Source organism: Lissotriton vulgaris, chromosome 3_1 (genome assembly GCF_964263255.1).
Source record: "Lissotriton vulgaris chromosome 3_1, aLisVul1.2, whole genome shotgun sequence".
Taxonomy (NCBI): Eukaryota; Metazoa; Chordata; class Amphibia; order Caudata; family Salamandridae; genus Lissotriton; species Lissotriton vulgaris.
The window spans coordinates 2,058,378,480-2,058,398,960 of NC_141689.1; the positions used below are offsets into that span (position 1 = coordinate 2,058,378,480).

At 43.1% G+C, this 20,481-nt stretch overlaps 1 protein-coding gene across 2 annotated transcripts in view; it reads right to left on the bottom strand.

Moving 5' to 3' along the window:
• Positions 1–3,323: 3,323 nt before the first annotated feature.
• The window catches only part of VPS37A (VPS37A subunit of ESCRT-I), a 391,970-nt gene continuing 374,812 nt past the window's right edge, over positions 3,324–20,481 (bottom strand). The window contains exons 11-12 of one of the 2 annotated variants that reach the window (XM_086962586.1): positions 7,301–7,382; positions 3,324–6,895 (exon numbers count right to left, since the gene is read on the bottom strand). In XM_086962586.1, coding sequence (XP_086818712.1) covers positions 7,320–7,382 — 63 coding nt within the window. In that variant the 3' untranslated portion in view covers positions 3,324–6,895; positions 7,301–7,319. The remainder of the gene's footprint in view (positions 6,896–7,300; positions 7,383–20,481) is intronic. The other variant, XM_086962587.1, reaches the window with a different exon arrangement.

Genomic DNA, 20,481 nt, shown 5'->3' on the forward strand with positions numbered 1-20,481 from the left:
TTTTTTGTGATTTTTTGCCACTCCGCCAGAGAGTGTGAGATGCTTCCCCCTACCAGAGTGGGTAACTCAAGAGGTGGAAGGGAAGATTCAATGTTTGGGGCCAGTTGTGGGTTTCGCCCTTTGGGCCGGCTGTTGAGAAGAACACCCTCTAAATTGTCTTCACTGCTATTGCTAGTATGTCCGATGTTCTTGTAGCTGCTGGCAACCCTGGTACCAATGAAGGGTTTGAACTCCCTTAGGGTAAAACCAGCATTGGCAATGCCTGAAGGAACGCCTTTGCAATTTTGGCCTTTCTAGGCCAACAGCCTTAAGAGTCTCGATTTCGGACTTCATGAGAGCCATCTCATCGTCAGCGTGGCTTTCAAAGAGGATAGACCCCCAAAAAAGATTTTAAATACTTTGCTGCAACTCTGGTAGGGACGTGATCCGACCCACAAATTCAATATTTTTGCTCTTTATCAGGTGGAACTGAAGAAGCAGGGGAGGTAGCATGATGCTTGTTGGCCGCCACAATGACAACCGAGTCAGGAGGGGAATCCGATCTGAGGAAAAGAGGATCTTGCTATGTCTATATTTTTAATGTAGCCTCAAAGGAACTGTTATGGTGAAGGGTGGGGTCAGAAACAGTTCCATCTCTGGTTCCAAAAGACCAGGAACCAATGGAAACAAAGGTATTGAAGCTGACCACTGGTGTAGAGTCTCAAATATAACAGATGTGGTAGGTGTGCGGACCGTCATCTGAATATTGGGTCTTGCCGAACTTCTCACCAGAACCTCCTGGAATGTGGTGATGTCATCCACCAAAGATGCAAGGTGGTGGAGATTCGGACAACATCTGTGAATATCGTCCAGTTGATGTAGAAGAGGACGTTGTGTGTCTTGATCAATGTCTGGATTTTGTACGTGTCCTGGACCATGATCCATGGCTATGATGGAGAAAGAGCCTAGATGATGATCATTTCCTTGAACGACGTCTGTGATGGCGTGACCGATGGCACGTCTGGAGACTAGACCTTAGTGGTGCTAGAGGTGGAGGCATTGGACCTGGAGGTGGAGGCATTGGATGTGGAGGAAGAGGAGGTGGAGACTCAGAGTACTATCGGAGAAGAGGGAGAGGGGGAACAACGTTTACAACGCAACTTTTACAACACACTACCTTTACAACAACACTTTTACAATGCAACATCCATTACAACCCATGCCATTACAACGCAACCATTACAACGCATGTCACTACAATGCATACCACTACAACACATGTCATTACAATGCAGTCAATACAACGCATACCATTACAACGTATACACATAGTACCATTACACTATCCAACACTTACCCTACTGTTGCACCCCCTGGAGTTAGAATAGTAATTTTTACCCCTACACTATCCAACACTTACCCTACTGTTGCACCCCCTGGAGTTAGAATAGTATTTTTTACCCATACACTATCCAACACTTACCCTACTGTTGCACCCCCCTGGAGTTAGAATAGTACATTTTACCCCTACACTATCCAATACTTACCATACATGCAATGTAATAGTATGCGTTGTAATGGTATGCGTTGTAAAGGTAGTATGCGTTGTAGTGGAATGCGTTGTAAAGGTAGTTTTTTTAGATGCGTTGTAATGGAATGCGTTGTAATGGACGTTGCGATGTAAAAAATGTGTTGTAAAGGTATGCGTTGTAAAAGCATGCGTTGTAACGACATACATCCGAGGGAGAGTAGGCCCTTGTGTACCGCAAATCAGGTGATGAATACATTTGCACCCTTTTTCAACTCTTTTCTTGTGTTCTTGATGTTGAGATGGATTTAGACGTCTACCACCGTTGACGACTCAGCAACGACCTTTTTCCTTGACGGTGATCCCCCTCAGACGCCTGAGTGGCAAACCACTCCTCGGAATAGATGGATCACCTCAATGTCGGTATAATTCTAGATGTTGATCTTACAGAGCGCGTCAACAGGGCATGAGGTCTACCTTGCCTCGATGTCGATCTGCACATTTTTCTTGACGGTGAACCAGTCCTAGGCAACGAGCAGGTTGGTGCCATACCTGGTCTCAACGTTGAGTCCCTCGACCAGGAAACATGCTATTTTCAGGCTGCTATTCTCTTTTTGGAACTTCCACGTCCGTCAGAGGCAGATGTAAAAACCCTGGTAGAGGACTGACCCTCTCCTCGCTTTGAGGTCCTATCTTGAGACTGGATTTGCTGCCAGCGCAGTTCTTCCATGCCATGAAGGCAATTTTCTCTCTCCATCGGGGTGCGACATGACAATGTCTTGCAGTGTTCGCACTGCTCTGGAACATGTGTAGATGGTAGACAGAGTATGAAGACGTTGTGAGGGTCTGATCTGACCTTCTTCCCCGACCACCAGGGCGCAGTTATCAAACAGAGAAGGGATTATTATTGACAAAATGCCTCAAATTTGTCAGAAAAGGCTTAAAACAGTATGAGGATGTTTAAAGATGTCGAGGGAATAAAAGAAAACTAATTTCCACAGGTGAATTTTGAAGAAAAAAAGCCAAAAAGGCCGAGCTCAATGCTTCGGGATCATGTCACCAAGTGCCGGAAAAAAGAACTGAGGCAACTGCCACTTTCTAGGCATGATGGGATACTGGCAGTCTCTGAGTCCTTAAAGGAGCATACACTGCTTTAAACTCGCATAATGGCAGCCTACGGAGCTAAACTGTCCCGCTATCCTTCATCTTCCACCTGTACAAAAAAGGGTTAGCGAAAGATTTAAGCTGTTTTATAAAATTTGCACTTCAAAATTATACGTATTTAGGGGCATTTTAACCCTTTAGCCTGTTCTAGGCTGCGCATTATGTTCTTTCTAAAGTGTTTCTGCTGGCCTTCCTGAAGAAAGGTGAATCTCTTCACTTAAGAATATGTTCTATGAAGAAGTGATCCGGGATTACGGCACGTGGGCAGACTATTCAAACGCTTAGGACTATCAATGGAGACCCCTTACAAAAGAATGCAAAGTTATTCCGAGTTTTTGCACTGACTCTCTAATGATGCTTGCTAGGGATCCAACCAGTTGCTTATCAAACATGCTGATGGAGGAAGGGTCGAGGCACAAGGCATAGTACAACTGCTAGGGGTGTCTGTATCACTAGACAAATACCTATAAAGAAATCTGATCTGAAGTTTCATAAGCAGACGCCAGAATAAACATTTCTGCTCTGAGTACAATAATGAAAGGACCATGGAGGTGATCCAAAAGGATTCATTGCATACAACACAAGCTTTAAGAGCATCGACTGAAATACTTAAATATGCACACCCTGAAAAATGACAAGAGACGAAAAAAGATTACAAATAAAAGATTCAATTTTATTTTAGTGACTAGAAGTTTCAAGAAAGTTCTGAAAAGGAGCCCATGTCAAGTCTCTTAATTAAATATGGTCAAACTAAAACACGTTTGCCTGAAAAAAAACACCTGCTACACATAATTTTGCTTTTCGAAAGGAGGTATTCACATGGCAGACAAACATTTCCGTCGCTACCTTTTTTTAACAGCTTCTTGAAATTAACTCTTTAGAGTTATTTGCTGATGTAAATGCCCATTCCCATTTTGGTGAGCCAATAACTTTTTTAAAGAATACGTTTGACAAAATGGAGCATAAACATGAAATGAGAAAGACAACATTACAAATAAGATACAGTTTATAAAATGTTGAAGGCTACCAAACATTGCACATACAATATTTCTAGATTCTATAGTTGTCGCAACAAAAATGGAAAAGTAGCTCGCCAGTAGTAACTCCAGCACTTAGTCTACGGACTCTTCTATTCAAAACTCATAGGGGCTTTCCACCACCTCGTGGCAAAATAGCCATGTGCTTTAGAGGTTTAAAAAGTATAAGAGGTGCACAATTCATCGTATTCGTCTTTGCCAGTAATCAACCAAAAGGTTTATGCATGAAGGTAAGTCTAAATAAACATCCGTGTTTTTTAGCTCGTTCCCTGACAGCAAGCTCACTATTCATGTAAGGGCATACATAAAAGTCATACGTATCTCAAACAGGAAGCTTCTCTACAGCTACAGAAGCTGTCCTCGGTCTGTTTCAGTAGGTGTGAATTCATTCTGTATGGCATGTATTGTATACTTCTGCAACAGGTAATACAAACATCGAGAAAGTAATGAAGGCAAAGGCATAAACTATCATGGAGCTGGATGTTGGTTCAATGTAAAATGTCACAAACTGCACATTCTCAGCTCTAGACAACAGGGACTAGGAGATACAAATGTATTAAATTACTGCAATCAATGATGGTAGGTATACTGCAACAACCTGCCTTTGAGAAAAACGTGCATGGCTCTGATGCAAAAAGTTGAAATCTCCCTAACTGGATAGGGAAGTTTTTATGACTACTCCGCTTCCAATTGAGAAACCGGGTTTCAACAGAAACCAGAAGTTCAAATGATGCGTCTAAAACACAGCCAGAACAGCGTTAGGATTACGCAAAGGATATTGTTCCTTACCAGATTTTAAAAAAAGTTCACGAGTCCTCAAAAAGGCTGCAAAAACTTTTTTGCATTTGTCACATTTAATGAAGGTATTAGCGGGGTGCAGAGTACCGGACAAATCGAAATACTGTGAAAAAGGAGTCTTTTTCTGTCAAGTACTTTAAACAAATTTTTACTGAAATGTCGCATATTAAGGTGTGGGGGCGGATGGGTGTGCTAGTGTAACTCAAAATGCGTTTGTGCTGAGTCCTGGGATGGGTCCCGGCCCAGCTGTTGTTAATGTTGTATGCTGTAAAACTAATGAAGAAATGAAAACAAGTAATAGAATAGAACTCGAATCATTTTCTCTTGCACTCTGAAGTATTTTAATTTACTCCGTGTCTTCAAGTTGTTCTATATTAGTACAAGATAAATGCAATTGTCCATTGTAGTTATGTGAGAACTAAGCAAAGAAAGAGAGGGATCCGTGGAGAACCTTCAACTGCTCTCTGGTCAAAAGAACAGGCTCAGGTTTAAGCTACCACAACACACCCTCGTTGTGAGTGTGGAAATGAGGCAATTGCTCTTAGGTAAAGACCATATCCTCTTAGTGGTCCAAGTTGCGCACATGACCTGAAATTGCTCTTCAATGCAGGGACGACTTTGGCTTAGTTGGCTCTGAGAAACCCAAGGTCCTCAAGGGCGTAAAGAAGGTTCTGGGTCTTTGGCCTGAATAAGCAAATTCACTAACTATCGAGGCTAAGATGGACATGTCATGATAGGCTCCCACTGTAGTTGAGATGGGCTGCCACCAGCCATACGACTCTGAAGAGGGCCAAAACAGCTGTTTTTTATTTCTAATGGAGCTTCATACAAATAACCTTATGATCTTCCCAAAGACTTTTTAAACAAGGACATGGAGTGATGCACCCCTTTTCTTATCAAATCATATTTCTGAGCAATGGTTTGCAGTTGAGACACATTTAAATTCAATTCTTTATGTCTAATGAAGAAATATTTATATACTTAAAGGGGAGCATCTGATTTTGGATCTCAGTCCTTTGGTGTGTGTACCTTAAATTAATGGGTTTAGAATTCAAATAAGCAGTGTGACTCTAGATTAGAAATAACAGGCAATTCCATTGTGAGCAGTGGTTGAACCTAGACTATATACTGGCCATAAGGCATGAAGGCTACACTTAAGATATGTTTCGCAATTCTCTCTTCAGGTCTCTTTTCCAGTTCAGTTTACAAGGATTTTTAAGGAGACTGGAAGACGACTTAGTTTATAGCGGGGGCAGTAAACTCTTTCAATATTTCATGGACAACAACCCAGTGTTCCTTTTGAATCGCGCATACATTTTGATCACAGACCATTTGAACTTTTCAAAATTGAAAATGATGTTTTAGCATTTAGAATTTCATGACAGATCACAATCTTCTTTTGAGTTTCAGTGTGACAGAGTGAAAATGTTAAAGCTTTTTTTCAGGTTATTTTTTTTTAGCATTAAAGAAATGAAATTCCTCTGAAAGTTTTGCAGTTCAAGGTGTTTGCTACACAATGAGGAGGCTAGGTTTGAAAACGGAGATTCAGGCCTTGGCTGAGGGGAATGAGGGAGAATCCAAAAATAATTGTGCTATACCATCTAACTAGAAGGGCCAATGATACAATCATGTCACGTTATTCCGGGTGCTAGATTTAATGTCTTATCAGGGCTTTCAATCGCAATTTAATCCATTATGCTCCTTTAAATGCACAATGCCCTGCTACCAACTAGCAAAACAGGCAAGGTACAATGTCGACAGGCATAATCCACAAACTATGTGAGGGCAACAATGAATAGTTAACTATCCCTCTTTTTAAAGGACTTTTGTGGAACAGAGCAAGATGTAGGAAAGAAAATCATGGGCACTCTAAAAAGACAAAAATCGAGGCTCTATGAACACAGTTAAGTATAGAAATAAACACTCACTATTTTCAGCCTTCACCAGACGCTGAAGAAAAAAACTGGGATGGTTTGACTTGCATATCTCATAAGGAGGCTAGACTAGGTCGGCACCAGAGGGTTACTATGGAGCAACCTGACAGCCTCATACTATTTAAACTGTTTGCCCAAGTGTATGATTCTAGAGTAAAGGTCTCACAAGTTGAGAAAGGAAATGTTCTGCACCGAAGTGTAACTGAAATTGGTTGGGAAACATCTTATCTATAATTACAGTGCATATTTTCAGTGCATCTGATGCGAACGCACCAAAGAAATATTTTGAAAACTTTGCTTCACAATTGAAAGTCTAATTGAAGGCTTGATTCTGGCAGATCTATCCACATTTCTGTAGAAATAACATAACACCATTTATTAGCAATAGATATAGATGTACAAAAATGCTTTGTGCTCTTGCTCTTTAGTCTTGTAAGCTCCTTGTTCCACAGCTTCTAAAAAAGAACAACATGCATTTAACTACTAGCAACACTGACATAATTGAGTTGGTACATTCAATTTATTAGCTCTGATTACAAACGGTGTTTTACCAGTGACTGCTAGGTAGACAAGGTGACTCCAAGTTATGACATGTCTGGAATTTCATTTTCTAGTACACAATAATATCTGCCACTAATACACTGATTTAAAGCAAATGATCTAGATGGCTTGAAAAAACCACGGTAAAGGGTGATATAAAAGTGAGATGCAAACAAATGAACATTACAGAATCGGTAGTTGGTCTGCCGAGTGTAATTACTATCAATTATTTCAAGTCACTATCAATATCTACCACCGACGTTCCTGGACGAGTAAAATATGTCAAACTATGCTGTGTATGTCTATCTCTTTGTACTTACCTATAAGGAACCACTGATGCTAACTGTGTAGTGATATTGCCTGTTGAAGTTTTTCTTCTTTAGCTCTTCTACAGTGACAACTCTAGAAGGAAAGAAAAAACAATCACTGCATCACTGCTGACAGAACTTTTTGGATTTGCGAAATCGGACCCCCTCATTTTCAAATTAATAGGAGGGATTATTCACGTAAAAAAACTAAAATGACAATTTTCAGGTCCTATAATAGCAAATAACCTTGAATCTAAAAGCGGCTTCGTTGTCAATTACAAAACAGCTCATGTGAGGATTAACAGTTCATTTCTAAATTGACACAGTCTTCTATAAAAAAAAAACTTGCCATTGGTAAATCACATATTTTCTCTCTAATGGTGCAATCACACTTTTTTATTGGGATTTAGTGCTCCGTTCCGATAAACGTTGCAGAGAATAAAATCTGTTCCAGTTTGGCTCTTTGATCCATCTGTACACTTGCAAACGTTTGGTGCTCTTAAGGTGCAGTCAGCAGACCAACCGGCAGCACCAAAACTTTAAATGCTAAGGCTGTAACTTGTTTATCCAAGCAACAATGTCGCAACCGGTAATCATTAAGTTTGACAGCTACATTAGAGAAACAAATCAGTTTGAAGAATGGGTAAAAAGAGAGACCACAAAAATGAGTGAAGAAAATGTATCTATTTGGAACGAAAGTAGTGATATCAGCACTACATTAGATAATATGCATAGGTAACCCAATTGTAGGTGTGCACGTTCGTGCTCATGAAGATGGTGAACGGCGCAGAGACACAAGCCAAGGTGAAGAATCAGCGAAAAAAAGGCTCAAAGCACAAATTAGTTGAAGGTCACGAAAACAGTCGGCAGGTAATTTTTCAGTAAAAGATTCAGCTATTTAAGGAGACCACAGAAACGTCAACAATTGCGGCTGTTTTTTGGGCACAGTAAATACATTCAAAGTTCATCCAAGTCCAACAGCATGATTATTAGCCTTTCATATTTTTTTGCCTGTACTTCTTTATTCGATTTCAAGAGTTTGTAAGGTACGATACACAGTGAAAAAGAGTGAACATATTTGTACAACACGTATGTTTTACTATACGTCTCGGCAGGACTACTGGGAATATTACATTCAAACTTAACTCTTTCCTATAACGGTAATAACCACAACAAGCAAGCATAGTCAATTGTTCTGTCTTTTTGGAAGTGAAATTGGGGCACAGTTAACTAGTATCGCCTTATATAGTGTCTGCCTCTTTTTATAACCCATGCACCTGAATCTTTATTGCAGAACAGCATAAGAGCAGAAGCAAGAATTTCTGTAGCATCGAATGGGGGTCCGTTTCTATCACTTCTGCAGTACCTGCAAAGTGCGCCGCAAGTAGGTTTCCCACCAATTTTAGCTTCGAGCTTTGCGATAGTCATCTTATTTTTCACAGCAAATGCCTGCTCCACGCGTCAATCGTGTTCTGTATACTCGCCTATGCCAATTTCTTCACGTCTCGCAGCTTCTCCGTCAAGGTTGGGGTAAACGGGGACCTCCATGACATGATGATGCGCCACTTCGCCAACACCATGGGCAGGTCCACAAAACTAAATACAAGTTTTGTTTTCTGCATGCCGGGTATCAGATTTAGAAGACATTGCACTAGTTCCCTATGTGTAAACGGGTACGTCAAAACCACCACAGATCCCAGGATGCCCTCCCAAAACTGAGACACCACAGGACACAACCACACCATGTGCTAGAAGTCCGCCTCAGCTTTCGTGCACCCTGGGCAGACATCCTGGTCTACAGGGAACATAGGTACAATGCACTTGGGGGTCAGATATGTGTGGGGCAGATAACTGAACTGGGTGTATTTCAGCCTAGCATTCCTAGGTCGAGTTCAATGAGCCTAAACACTTCACCCACTTTATATCAGGCAACTCCTGCACTGAGTGAGCCTCCCACCATTCTGTAAGGCCATTAGGCTTTGTGCTTCCCCATTTCAACAGAATGATATATAAACATTTGATAATTTTCCTATTGTGCCCATGAGTCGATAAGGTTTGCATCAACAGAGAAACAGTGGGCGTCTCATGGATGGGGCCCATATCTAGGACAGCTGCCTGACCAAGGGGGTGTACATAGGGAATTGTCCAAGTCTCAATGTATATACCTCTATAAGATTATCAAAAAATATAAGTGTCTCATTTTAGAAATCATGTATTCAAATTATTTGAAACTTTACACCTAAAATGACAATACGCAAGATTCATAACATTAAAGAAGGAAGCACTAGGAGAGACTAATCAATGTGTCTTTGTTACATACACTTCTGCTTATCCGTCACTGGGCATTCAAAAAACTTTATTTCACATACAATAACCAGTGCTTGAAGATATTGGTAAACATTTTTCGCTGGCAAGCGTCAGTGGTAGGTTTACATAAATTCTACTTTCTTCAAGACTAACACAGACATATGTCTTCTTTAAAATTTCTACGTACATCTAGTCTCAAACGACATAGTCTTGTTAAGCCAAACCCCAGTGGGACTACAAAGATCAATAAACAAACTGGCATCCTACCTGGATTAGGAACAGCTAGAGATAAACAAAGACAAAACAAAAATCGTTCGTCTGGTTGACAGTAGGAAATTAAAGTTCAAATGGAGGGTAAAGGGGGCCCATGTGGAAGAAAAAAGTTCATACAAATATCTGGGCGTAATAATAGGGCAGGGCACAAGTCACAAAGAACACAAAATCTCCCTCAAAGCAAAGACCCAGTCCCTGATCTATGCCTACAGATCCTTGCGCAGAAAATTGGACTGCCCTAACCATTCGCATTTGTTAAAAGTTATGGCTGCTCAAATCCAACCAAGTTTGTCATACGGTCTTGTCCCCTGGTGTGGCAAAGATTCGCATTTCCAGAACGAATTGCAGTCAAAAATCTATAAAGCAGTTTTTGATTTGCCAAAATGTGCCTCGCCCGCCCAGGTAAGACTGGAATTTGGGCTTCAGGATCTTAAATACAGGGCAATGAGCAACTTTATAAAATTCTGCCACACCCTCCGGTTATCCGAAGTGGACACTCTAAACAGACTCTGCTGGGACGAAGTAAGGTCACAGAACGAGCAAGAAACCCCAAACTCTTGGGGGAGTTATTTGAGTACATCTTTGGCCACTTTGGAACTCCAACCAGGATGGGACAACAAGATGGATCGAGCGTCCTTTAACAAAACTGTGAATGTCGCAAGCAAAAAGAAATCTTTATTGGAAGACAAATTTGCGCTCACAAAGAGACGGCATGGATGGACAGTCATGAATTCATACAGGTCTTCAAAGCCACAAGCCTACTTATCTGCCCACTTTTGTTCCTATTTAAAGATGTGCTTTCTAAAGTTCAGGATGGGGGTGCATTTCTCCAAGGATTTATCCACTTCTTGCTTGACAGATTTTAACTCAGCACGTTGTCGCTTATGCGGATTCCAAAAGGAAACCTTGGCCCATTTGCTGTGCGCATGTCCAGCCATGTTAACCCAAAGGAGACAATACCTAAAGGCGATTTTTATCAACCTGAACATTCGCTCTAGCAGACAAGCAATAATAAGCTGGCTGGAGGGCTCGTCATGCATCTTGTCTTGCCGAGGAGTCAAGTTTATGAGACTAGTCAACAGCTGCTTATTGCAAGCGGATGATCTTTAATCATAATTGCATGTAACATATCCCCATACTCTTAATTTGGTTGGTACATAATTTAAATTTTTTGCTGTAACTTGATCTAAACATAATTTTAGAATGATTTTATAATAACAGAATTTTACACATTTGAAATGTATGGGAGACAGAGAACAGATGTACATTTGCATATATGACACTTATAGCTGTTTGAGTAGATGAAACTCACTTATTTTATGTAGGGGGGTATTGTGATGATTTTAATTAATCAAGCAATAAACATTAAACTGAAACTAGTCTCAAACTTGAATCCATGGAAGCTCATCTTCCAGTAATCAGCCTCCGTTCAGTATATTTATCACTTGACTCAAAACTATATTTCATTAATTATAAAGTATCAATTGGTAAAACAGGATCCTCAGCTCAGGAGCTTGGGTTGAAGGCTAGTTTTAATACCAAGTATGCCTTTCAGAATTTCTTCACACTTGCCAGTGTGTTCATGGATGGATTGTTTTTTCCACCATGGTAGGAGAAGTAGCCATGTTTCGATTTTCAGCTCCTCTAATTTCCGACCCTCCCCCACCCCCCCAGTGCAAAACACTGAAAAGTTGTAGCTTCACTGAGACATAGCAGCTTCTCAACAACACAATTGTCCACTATGGCAAAAGGGTTTTTGGGAGGAGGGGGAGGGGGGGTGATGGGGAAAGGGGTTGGGGTGCCGGTCAGTACGGGTCGAGCGAAGTAACCCTGATAAGTCCAAGTATACGGACACTGATCGGCTCTGACACTGTGTACAGAGTATGCAATGGCGAAGCACTAGGGAAAGGACACAGCTGGGAAGAAACAAGCTCACCATCTTGGGCGCAGACACAGTGAAATCCGAGAGCTACCTCTCCCAAGTCGGCAGGCACCAAGAATTCCGACCTGGGGCATCTGCTGATGGATCTTGTTGCTGGTGCCAGGGAGGGGTGGGGCTTTACTGCCCTGCCCCTTCAGGCTCTTAGATCAGCAGCCCTTTGCAACATCTCCAGGAAGCCTAGAGCGGGTCTGCAGCTACCACAGGGCGCGGTTTCCAAAGGCTGTGCAGGCTGCACATTCATCAGCACCTTAGAAAGTTCTCCCACAGTCCCCTCTGTAGTGTCATATGAAGGGATATATTCCACCCTTTTCAGTCACTGAGGCAGATAAGAATGTCATCAGGAGGACTGCGGGGTATGAAACACACGGAACTCAAGAATATGTGACCACTATTCTGACCACGCAGCCCACGCCCCCTTATGCTTCCCTTATTCCTAAAGCAAGATCTTAACTTTTAAAATTGTTTAAAAGTGAATGTAGCAATTGATTTACTGCAGTGCAAGGGGGAGGAGGGGGGGGGGCGCCGAGCGTGTGCACGTTTGTGTGCAAGTGGATTAATTGGGTGGATGAATGGATGCTTCCATCCCTACACAGTCATATCTTTCAGTTTATAGTCTAACGCATCATCCAGGCACTTAGTCATTCATCCTTCCACTTGTACATCATTCATTCATGCAACGATAGGGATTGTTGCACACACTCTCACTTGAACTTACTCAATCTCTCTTGCCTGCTCAACGAAGAAGCACAATCAGTTATAATCCGGACCTTTTGGCTTTGACATTGTTTAATTTTTTTAAAGCAATAAGAACAGAAGACACTTCATGTGATGTAAAGGGGAAGGTGGGGGGCCTATACTATGAATACAAGCAACATATTTATAATGTTGTAGTGCTGCTGGCAAATAACATTTCTCTTTGCAGTACTGGACTGTGTTGGTCTTCTTATTTTGAATTTTAGAAAGGCTATCAGAAACCAGGGACTAGCCACGATGGGCCACATGGCTATGGCTGCCAAGTAGCAATAGTGGACTGCAGCGGTCTTTCTTCCTGTCCCTTCTCAACTCCAGGTACAGGCTTGGTGGCAAACATCATGGTGATACCTTGGCAGTTCTTCTTCCTGAACTCCCCTAGAGATTACCTAGGTTAGAGGAAGGCAGGAGTATTGTTGGTAGCTTTAAAAAGAGATCTGGATTGGACTGAATCCTTTATATTGACTTAACCAAATGCATGAACAAGATTGGCTAATTTAGTCCAAACCTCCAGATTCCACATGAGAGGCGACTGTCCTCGGGGCTTACTCAAAAGCCTCCCCCATGTCACATCAGAAACTCGGAAGAAAACTTCAGTTTTCAGAATCTGTTTCTCGTAGACATAGAGCAGATCCTTCATTGTCCTTCGATATGTGCACCACTACTTTGAGAAATTTAATTAAAGAAATGGTGTTTATCAAGCCCTACATCATCACTGTTAAAGGCAATACCACTGAAGTGTCTATGGAAGTCAAATTGATATGCTGTGATACAGCCCTTTTTCATGACAGACTACACTCTATGGAAGCGAGGACCAGTGCAGTTTGGAGGATCAACTGGAAAATTCACTGGACTTAGATCCAGAGATATCCGAACATAAGAAATATGGGGAAAAGATAAATTAAAATTCTTTGGAATACCACAAAAGAAGGAAGGTGATGACATGCTGAGATATTCGTAAAAGCAAATGCACCCTAAACTCCAAATCTCCTTTAACCAGACACTTGAATTCCATTGGGGCCCCCGTACTCACTCCAGCAGACCTAACTCCATGAGTGCCCCCGCATCAATCACTGCATGATTCCCGTGTCACCAGCAGGCCAAGCAAATGGTAGCTGGGCACTATCGAACATGGGCCTTATCTTACCCAGTGCTGAGATGTACACATCTCAAAAGATAGCAGGAGAAAACAAAAATTACTCTTCCCATGGAATGTGGGACCTAACTGTAAATATACAGTGGCAACTTTTTTAATCTCTCTCTCTCTCTCTCTCTCTCTCTCTCTCTCTCTCTCTCTCTATATATATATATATATATATATATATATATATATATATATATATATATATATATATATATATATACACATGTACATTCAAAACAAGTTGCCCTTCCTTAGAGGCCATGGTGGAGTACATTTTGCAGGAGTAAAACCACTCCGAAACGCATCAGGCCAGAGGACGTGTTATGAGGGTTGTCAAGCTGGCTGTCTGATGAAATAAAAGTTGGAAACTCACCTGCAGTGGTGCGCGTCTTCACTTGCTGGGGAACTTGTTTTGAATTTTTACGCGACGGCTCCGGGCCGCGGAAGACTGCAGCCGCTTCCAAGTTAGGAGTAAAACCACTCCGAAACGCGTCAGGCCAGAGGACGTGTAATGAGGGTGTAATGAGGGTTGTCAAGCTGGCTGTCTGATTAAATAAAAGTTGGAAACTCACCTGCAGTGGTGCGCGTCTTCACTTGCTGGGCAACTTGTTTTGAATGTTTGTTTTCGTTCTCTCTCTCTCGTTCAAATTTCTCAAAAAACAGAATCTCGTGCAAATTTCTCAAAAAACAGAAGAAAAGATGCGTTTGACAAAACACGCAAATTACTTACCTTTGCTAATGCTTTTTCTGGTGGATACATTATCTGCCTGTGGATTCCTCACCTTTTGAATTATCCCAATGTGCAGCACTCCATGTAAACTTCTCTCCTCAGCTCTCCCGCGTTGATGAGGATGTCAATATGGAACGGCTCTGCACGCGACTATGCGTGACATCATCGGAGCCATAGGAAGACCTTGTCAGCGTGCTGATGTCAGTTCCACCCATTTTTTCTGTGCCTTTGAGACGAACCGACAACAATTTCACAAGTATACACAGTATACAAACACAGTCAAAATTGGAAAATCTCCATCATAGACATTTCCTTGTGCCAAGCATCACACGATTCCAACAATGAATCTCACAAGACATACATTCATTATTTTTCGGTATAAGCATACAGGCAACAGGGAGGCGGGTGAGTCAGTGAGGAATCCACAGGCAGATACTGTGTCCACCAGAAAAAGCGTTACCAGAGGCAAGTAACTTGTTCTTCAGATGGATACATCTGCCTGTGGATTCCTCACCTTTTACATTGAATCCCCTAGCAGTGCCGTTCCCGGAGGAGGGTTCCGGCCTGCCTCCACCAAAAAATCCTGCAGAGAAGAACATCCAAAACGGCCTTCCCTCCTCACCTCCAAATCCAAACAATAGTGTTTGGCAAAAGTGTGGAGGGAGGCCAAACTTGCTCCCTTGCAGATGTCCACCAAAGGGACACCTCTAGCTAAAGCCGAAAAAGAAGATTTAGCTTTGGTAGAATGAGCTCAAATACATTCAGGAGGCTCCTTCTTGGCCAAGGCGTAGCAGATTTTGATATGGAGGATGATCCACCTGGACAACGTGCTTTTGTGGACAGCCTTGAGCTTCATCTAGCCCACATATCTGATGAAGAGTTGATTGCCCAACCTGAAAACCTGAAGTCCTTGGTTCTTCCAGGTAGAAAATGACCACACTCTTGGGACCAGGCGATGAAGTCTCTCCTCTGCCTTAGAAGGGTGAGGAAGAGGGTAGAAAGTAGGTAAGGAGTGTCTACTGTAGGCAGTAAAGCAGCTATGGTCCTAAAAAACATCTTATCTGCATGACATGATGTGAACAGAGGTTTGGAGCTAAGAGCCTGCAACTCACTCACCCTCCTAGCGTAAGTGATTGCAATCAAAAGTATTGTTTTAAATGCTAGGAACCTTAAGGGACAACTATATAATGGGTCAAAGGGTGAACCCATCAAGAAATTGAGAATCAAATTTAAATTCCACTAAGGCATGATAAAAGGAGTGAGAGAAAACCTTTTTATGAGACAGTTGATGAATCTCAGAACTAGGGAGATTTACAGAGAAAAGCCGACAAGTAGCCCTTAACATTATCTACTGCACAACCCTGTTGTGCTAGGGAAAGAGAGAAACTCAGAATATCAGACAAATGGGCCTGCAAAGAATCGATCGTTGTCTCTCCACACCATTTAACAAACGTGGCCCACGTACCAGAATAGACAGATTTGGTTGAGTGTCTCCTGGCCGATAAAAGAACATCCACCATATCCGGTGGGAGAGAGAAAAAGCTCAGGTTACTCCGTTCTACCTCCAGGCATGAAGGTGCAGCCTCTGAAGGTCGGGATATAGAACCTGCCCCTGCGACTGCCAGAGGAGTCTGCCCTGAGAGGGAGAGGGAGCGGAGGGTGAAATGAGAGGTAAAGGAGGTCAGTGTACAACACCCTTCGGGCCAATCTGAGGTGATCAATATGACTTGGGCCCGGTCTTGGTGAATCTTCCTCAGAACTCGAGGAATCAAGGGAATGGGAAGAAATGCGTAAAGAAGCGGTGAGCCCCAATCTAACTGAAACACATCCCCCAATGCTCCTCGCGCTGGACTCTGGAGATTGCAGAATGACAGGTAGTGCGTTTTTTCGTGAATGGCAAACAGGTCCAACCGAGGAAACCCCACATCTTGAAGATGTGATGGACCACCTCTGGTTGCAAATACCATTCGTGATCGTCTGAATACTGCTAACTGAGACTGTCCACAAGTACATTCAGTTCTCCGACCAGATGATTCGAGATCACGCAAATCTGATGTTCCTGAGCCCAGGACCAGAGTCGCAGAGCCTCTCTGCAACGAACATACAACCTTACTCCTCCCTCTTTGTTGATGTACCACATTGTGGTAGTGTTGTCCATCAGGACCCGAACCGACTGACTGCAAAAGGGAAGGAAGAAAGGCATTGAGAGCCAAATGTATCGCCCGCAATTCCAGAAGATTTACATAAAACAATCTTTCCTCTGGAGACCAAAGGCCTTAAAGCTCCAGATCCCCCAGATGAGCTCCCCATCCTAGAGTGGAGGCATCTGTTATCACTGTTGCCACCAGAGATGGAGGATGAAAAGGCTTCACTTGAGACAGGTTGCCTGGAACACACCACCATAACAGCTCCACTGCAGTCTCTCTGGGGATCTTGACTACCTCTTCGAGATCTCCATTGTGTTGAGACCACTGCTGCGGAGGGACCTCATATGCCAGCGTGCATGGTTGACCAACATTATGCAGGAAGCGAACAGACCGAGCAGGCGCAAGACATTCAGGAATGGAACAGCCGTTCCATTCTAAAAAAGTGGAATCATAGCCTGCATGTCTTGAATCCTCTGTAGTGACCTAAAGGCACAACTTACATTAGTGTCCAGTACTGCCCCTATGAACAGGTTGTGCTCAGAGGACCCCAGGTGAGATTTGGTATCACCTTTGTGAAGACTTAAGGTGCGGAATTGAGGCTGAACGGAAGGACTGCAAACTGGTAGTGTTTGATACCCCCACCGTAAGACGAAGATACTTCTGATGCGACTTCAGGATGGGAATGTGAAAATACTAATCCTACAAATTGACCTACACCATCCAGTCTTGCTTCTGCAGCGTAAGAAGAACCTGAGCCAGGGTCAACATTTTGAATTTCTCCTGTATGAGGTAAAAATTAAAAACCCTGAGGTTGAGGGTCAGCCTCAAGCGACCGTCCTTTTTGGGATTCAGGAAGTACTGGGAGTAGCATTCTTGTCCCTTTCTTGCCCTGGACCCATCTTGTTCGAACCTTTTTGAAGTAATGACAGAATCTCCAAATGAGTGGCTGAAGATGCTCTTCCGAGCAGGAACCCTGGTGGGGAGGGAAAGGGGGGGGCTAGAAGGGTAAGGCATAACCACTCTCTTCAATATTCAACATTTAGAGATCTGTAGTAACAGACCTATGTTGTAGAAAATGGGACACCCGCCCTCCCACAGAAAAAGCATGCTCAAGGATGGTGGAGCTAGAGCTGCTTCCCTGCTGCACCAGTTCGAGGGGCAGAAGAGGAGGAGGAGGAAACCTGTTGTTGTGCAGCACCTCGCAGAGAACCTCTGCCCTTCACCCTGTTTGATCTGTACAAGGGGTTTGCCTTCTGTTGCTGCTGTCTGGCACAAAAGGACATGTTTCTCCCAAAGCCACGAAACTTGCGAAATTGTCCAAAGCCCGTGGGCTGAGATTGAAGTCCCAAAGACCTTGCTGTGGCTCTATTGTCTTTAAAGTGTTGCAGCGCCAAGTCCGCTTTGGCCCCAAACAGGCAACAACCATCGAATGGCAGATCCAGCGAAGTGGCTTGGACATCAGGAGAGAACCCTGAACCCCACAACCAAGCATGCCTCCTAGTAGCCACAGATGATCCCATCACAGTGGCAACCGAATCAGCAGTTTAACTCCCTGTCACAGTCCTGGACACTCCTTGAGCAGATATTGGCTTCTACCAGACATCAAGAATGAACTCTGTCAAACCCTCATTAAAAGGAAGCAAAGGCGCGGAGATAAAGGAAAGAGAATGGAGCACTTCCGTCAGGATATTAGATTTTAATACTGCTATGGGAAGGGGCAATTCCAGCAGATCCGTAGCCTTCCTGATCATAGCGTGATAAGTGGTCGCCTCCTGCATAGCAAGGCCTTTTTGAGATGAAAGCTTCCACTTAGGAGAGGTATAAAAGGCATAAGAGGTGCTTGAGGGAAAGGAGGTGGCAAAACTCCCAGAGAAAATGCCATTGGCCCATGGGGCCAACAGGCGCACCAATAGGGTTTGCTGTTCTGGCGAACAAGCCAAACATTGCATTAGAAAAATAGATGGATCCGTACCCGGAGTCGGGAAAGCAGGATATACTGGAAGTCTCATACGGAGAAGATGGAGAGATCTCATCTTTTCGATGACGCCTCGGACATGGGGACAGAAGTTGCATCCTTCAATGAACGACGCTAAGACCCATGGCATTGCTTTTTCTTGTGCTTCTTCGACGTCCTTAAAGTATGTGGAGTCGGAAACTTGGAACGGGACCTCGAACTTCTACGACCCCTTTTCTGCTTCTTGATCTTGAACATGAAAAATGTGGCCTTCCTTTTCTTCAGCACTTTAGAATTAATGCTCCTGCACGAAGAGTACTCGTCGACATCGTGGTCCAAAGAAAGACACCATAAATGAGTCGCCAACCTCGATGCTACAAGGTCACAACAATCCGAAACAAAGAAATACCCAAAAATGGAATGCCTTGGAAAAACCGTTACATGTCGATGGCGCAGAAAAAGGGGAACTGATGTCTGCACGCCAACGAGGTCTGCTTTTAGCTCCGATGACGTCAAGCGGAGTCGCGCGCTTTGTCATTCCATCGTGACATCCTCGTTGACGTGGAAGAGCTGACAAATGTTTCCGTGCAATGCTGCGCAATGGGATAATTCAAAATGTGAGGAATCCACAGGCAGCTATATCCCTCAGAAAGGAACAGTTTTGTTGTACTAAATTTGTCCGGGAGACAGTTACAGGCACGAGGACTGTCAATTTACTTTGGGTTTGCATTGGTCTTCTATACAATGTAACATCAAGCCATAAACGTGTCTGGCATACCATATATGGTGAGGAATGTTGGTTGCTGCCTTAGAGCCATGAAGTAATTGTCAATGGTTACTAATGATGTGTCTCGACCCTGAGAGGATACAGTGTGGCAAGTGGTGAATGTGTCCAGATGTCCGGCATGGGAAGCACATGATCACTACATGCACTAAGTCCCGATTAGCTATGTGTTCCCAAATCATTTATCACTTGAGTTTATTGTGTTTCTAAAGTGTAAGTACCCTTTAGGACATGTATGTTTTATTGGGGGCAATCTCCCATGACCATTGTGATGTTGTTGTGCCTATCTTTGGGAATGATCAGGAGTTTCCTGCCCGCGTGTTTGCGTGCCAGCTAAACACCGACCCACCTGTGACCCACAAATCCATAAAATCGCAGAGCCTTCCTGAATACATACTTGTGTGTCACGGTCGATGTGAAGTTTGGGACGGGTGATTCTATTAATAAGGATAGATCATTTTTGTCATACAAACACTACCCCTCTAGTTAGTTCTTCAACTACACATCCATTTGTACTTTATTAGACTCCTGCTGTTACCTTTGTTCGCTTTGGACTATGACAACCTTTCTAGTTATTTGCATTCTACCTAATTCGACAACTGCGTTTTTACAGTAAATGATCTCCAATTGTTCGACCCCGCAAACCGACATGAACACAATAACAACTGGCAACAGCGATTTGCACAGACTGTAGATCCATCATGGGAGCCAGGAGAACCAATTTGAAAAACAGTCCAGGTAAGCAACACCTCCATCTTCACACATGCTTCTCTACAGCGTAGGTAGTGCTTAGATGAGGCGGGTCAAAGTTCTATTGTCTATGTCCTTCCCTGGATTGAGAGTGCAGCAGGCAGTGCCAATTTTGTCACAGACCCCTCCCTCCATTGCGGTCAGTAAGTTCAGCACATACTGATGCTGCATTACCATGAGGCGGATGACTTGCATTTCTTTATTGATCGAATTGAGGCCAAGATCAGTGCTGTTCATCATCTTGAGCATTTCCCGCCTGGTTATTTGAAGCCAGCAGTCATTAGCTTTTGTCGGTAGGGTTAACAAGGGTATGGACCCCTCTCCCCCCAGCTGTACCTCTGTGACAGTGTAAACTCTTCTGGAATAGTGACAAAAGGGGGTGTCTTTGAACTGAGCCCAGGCAAAATAATCT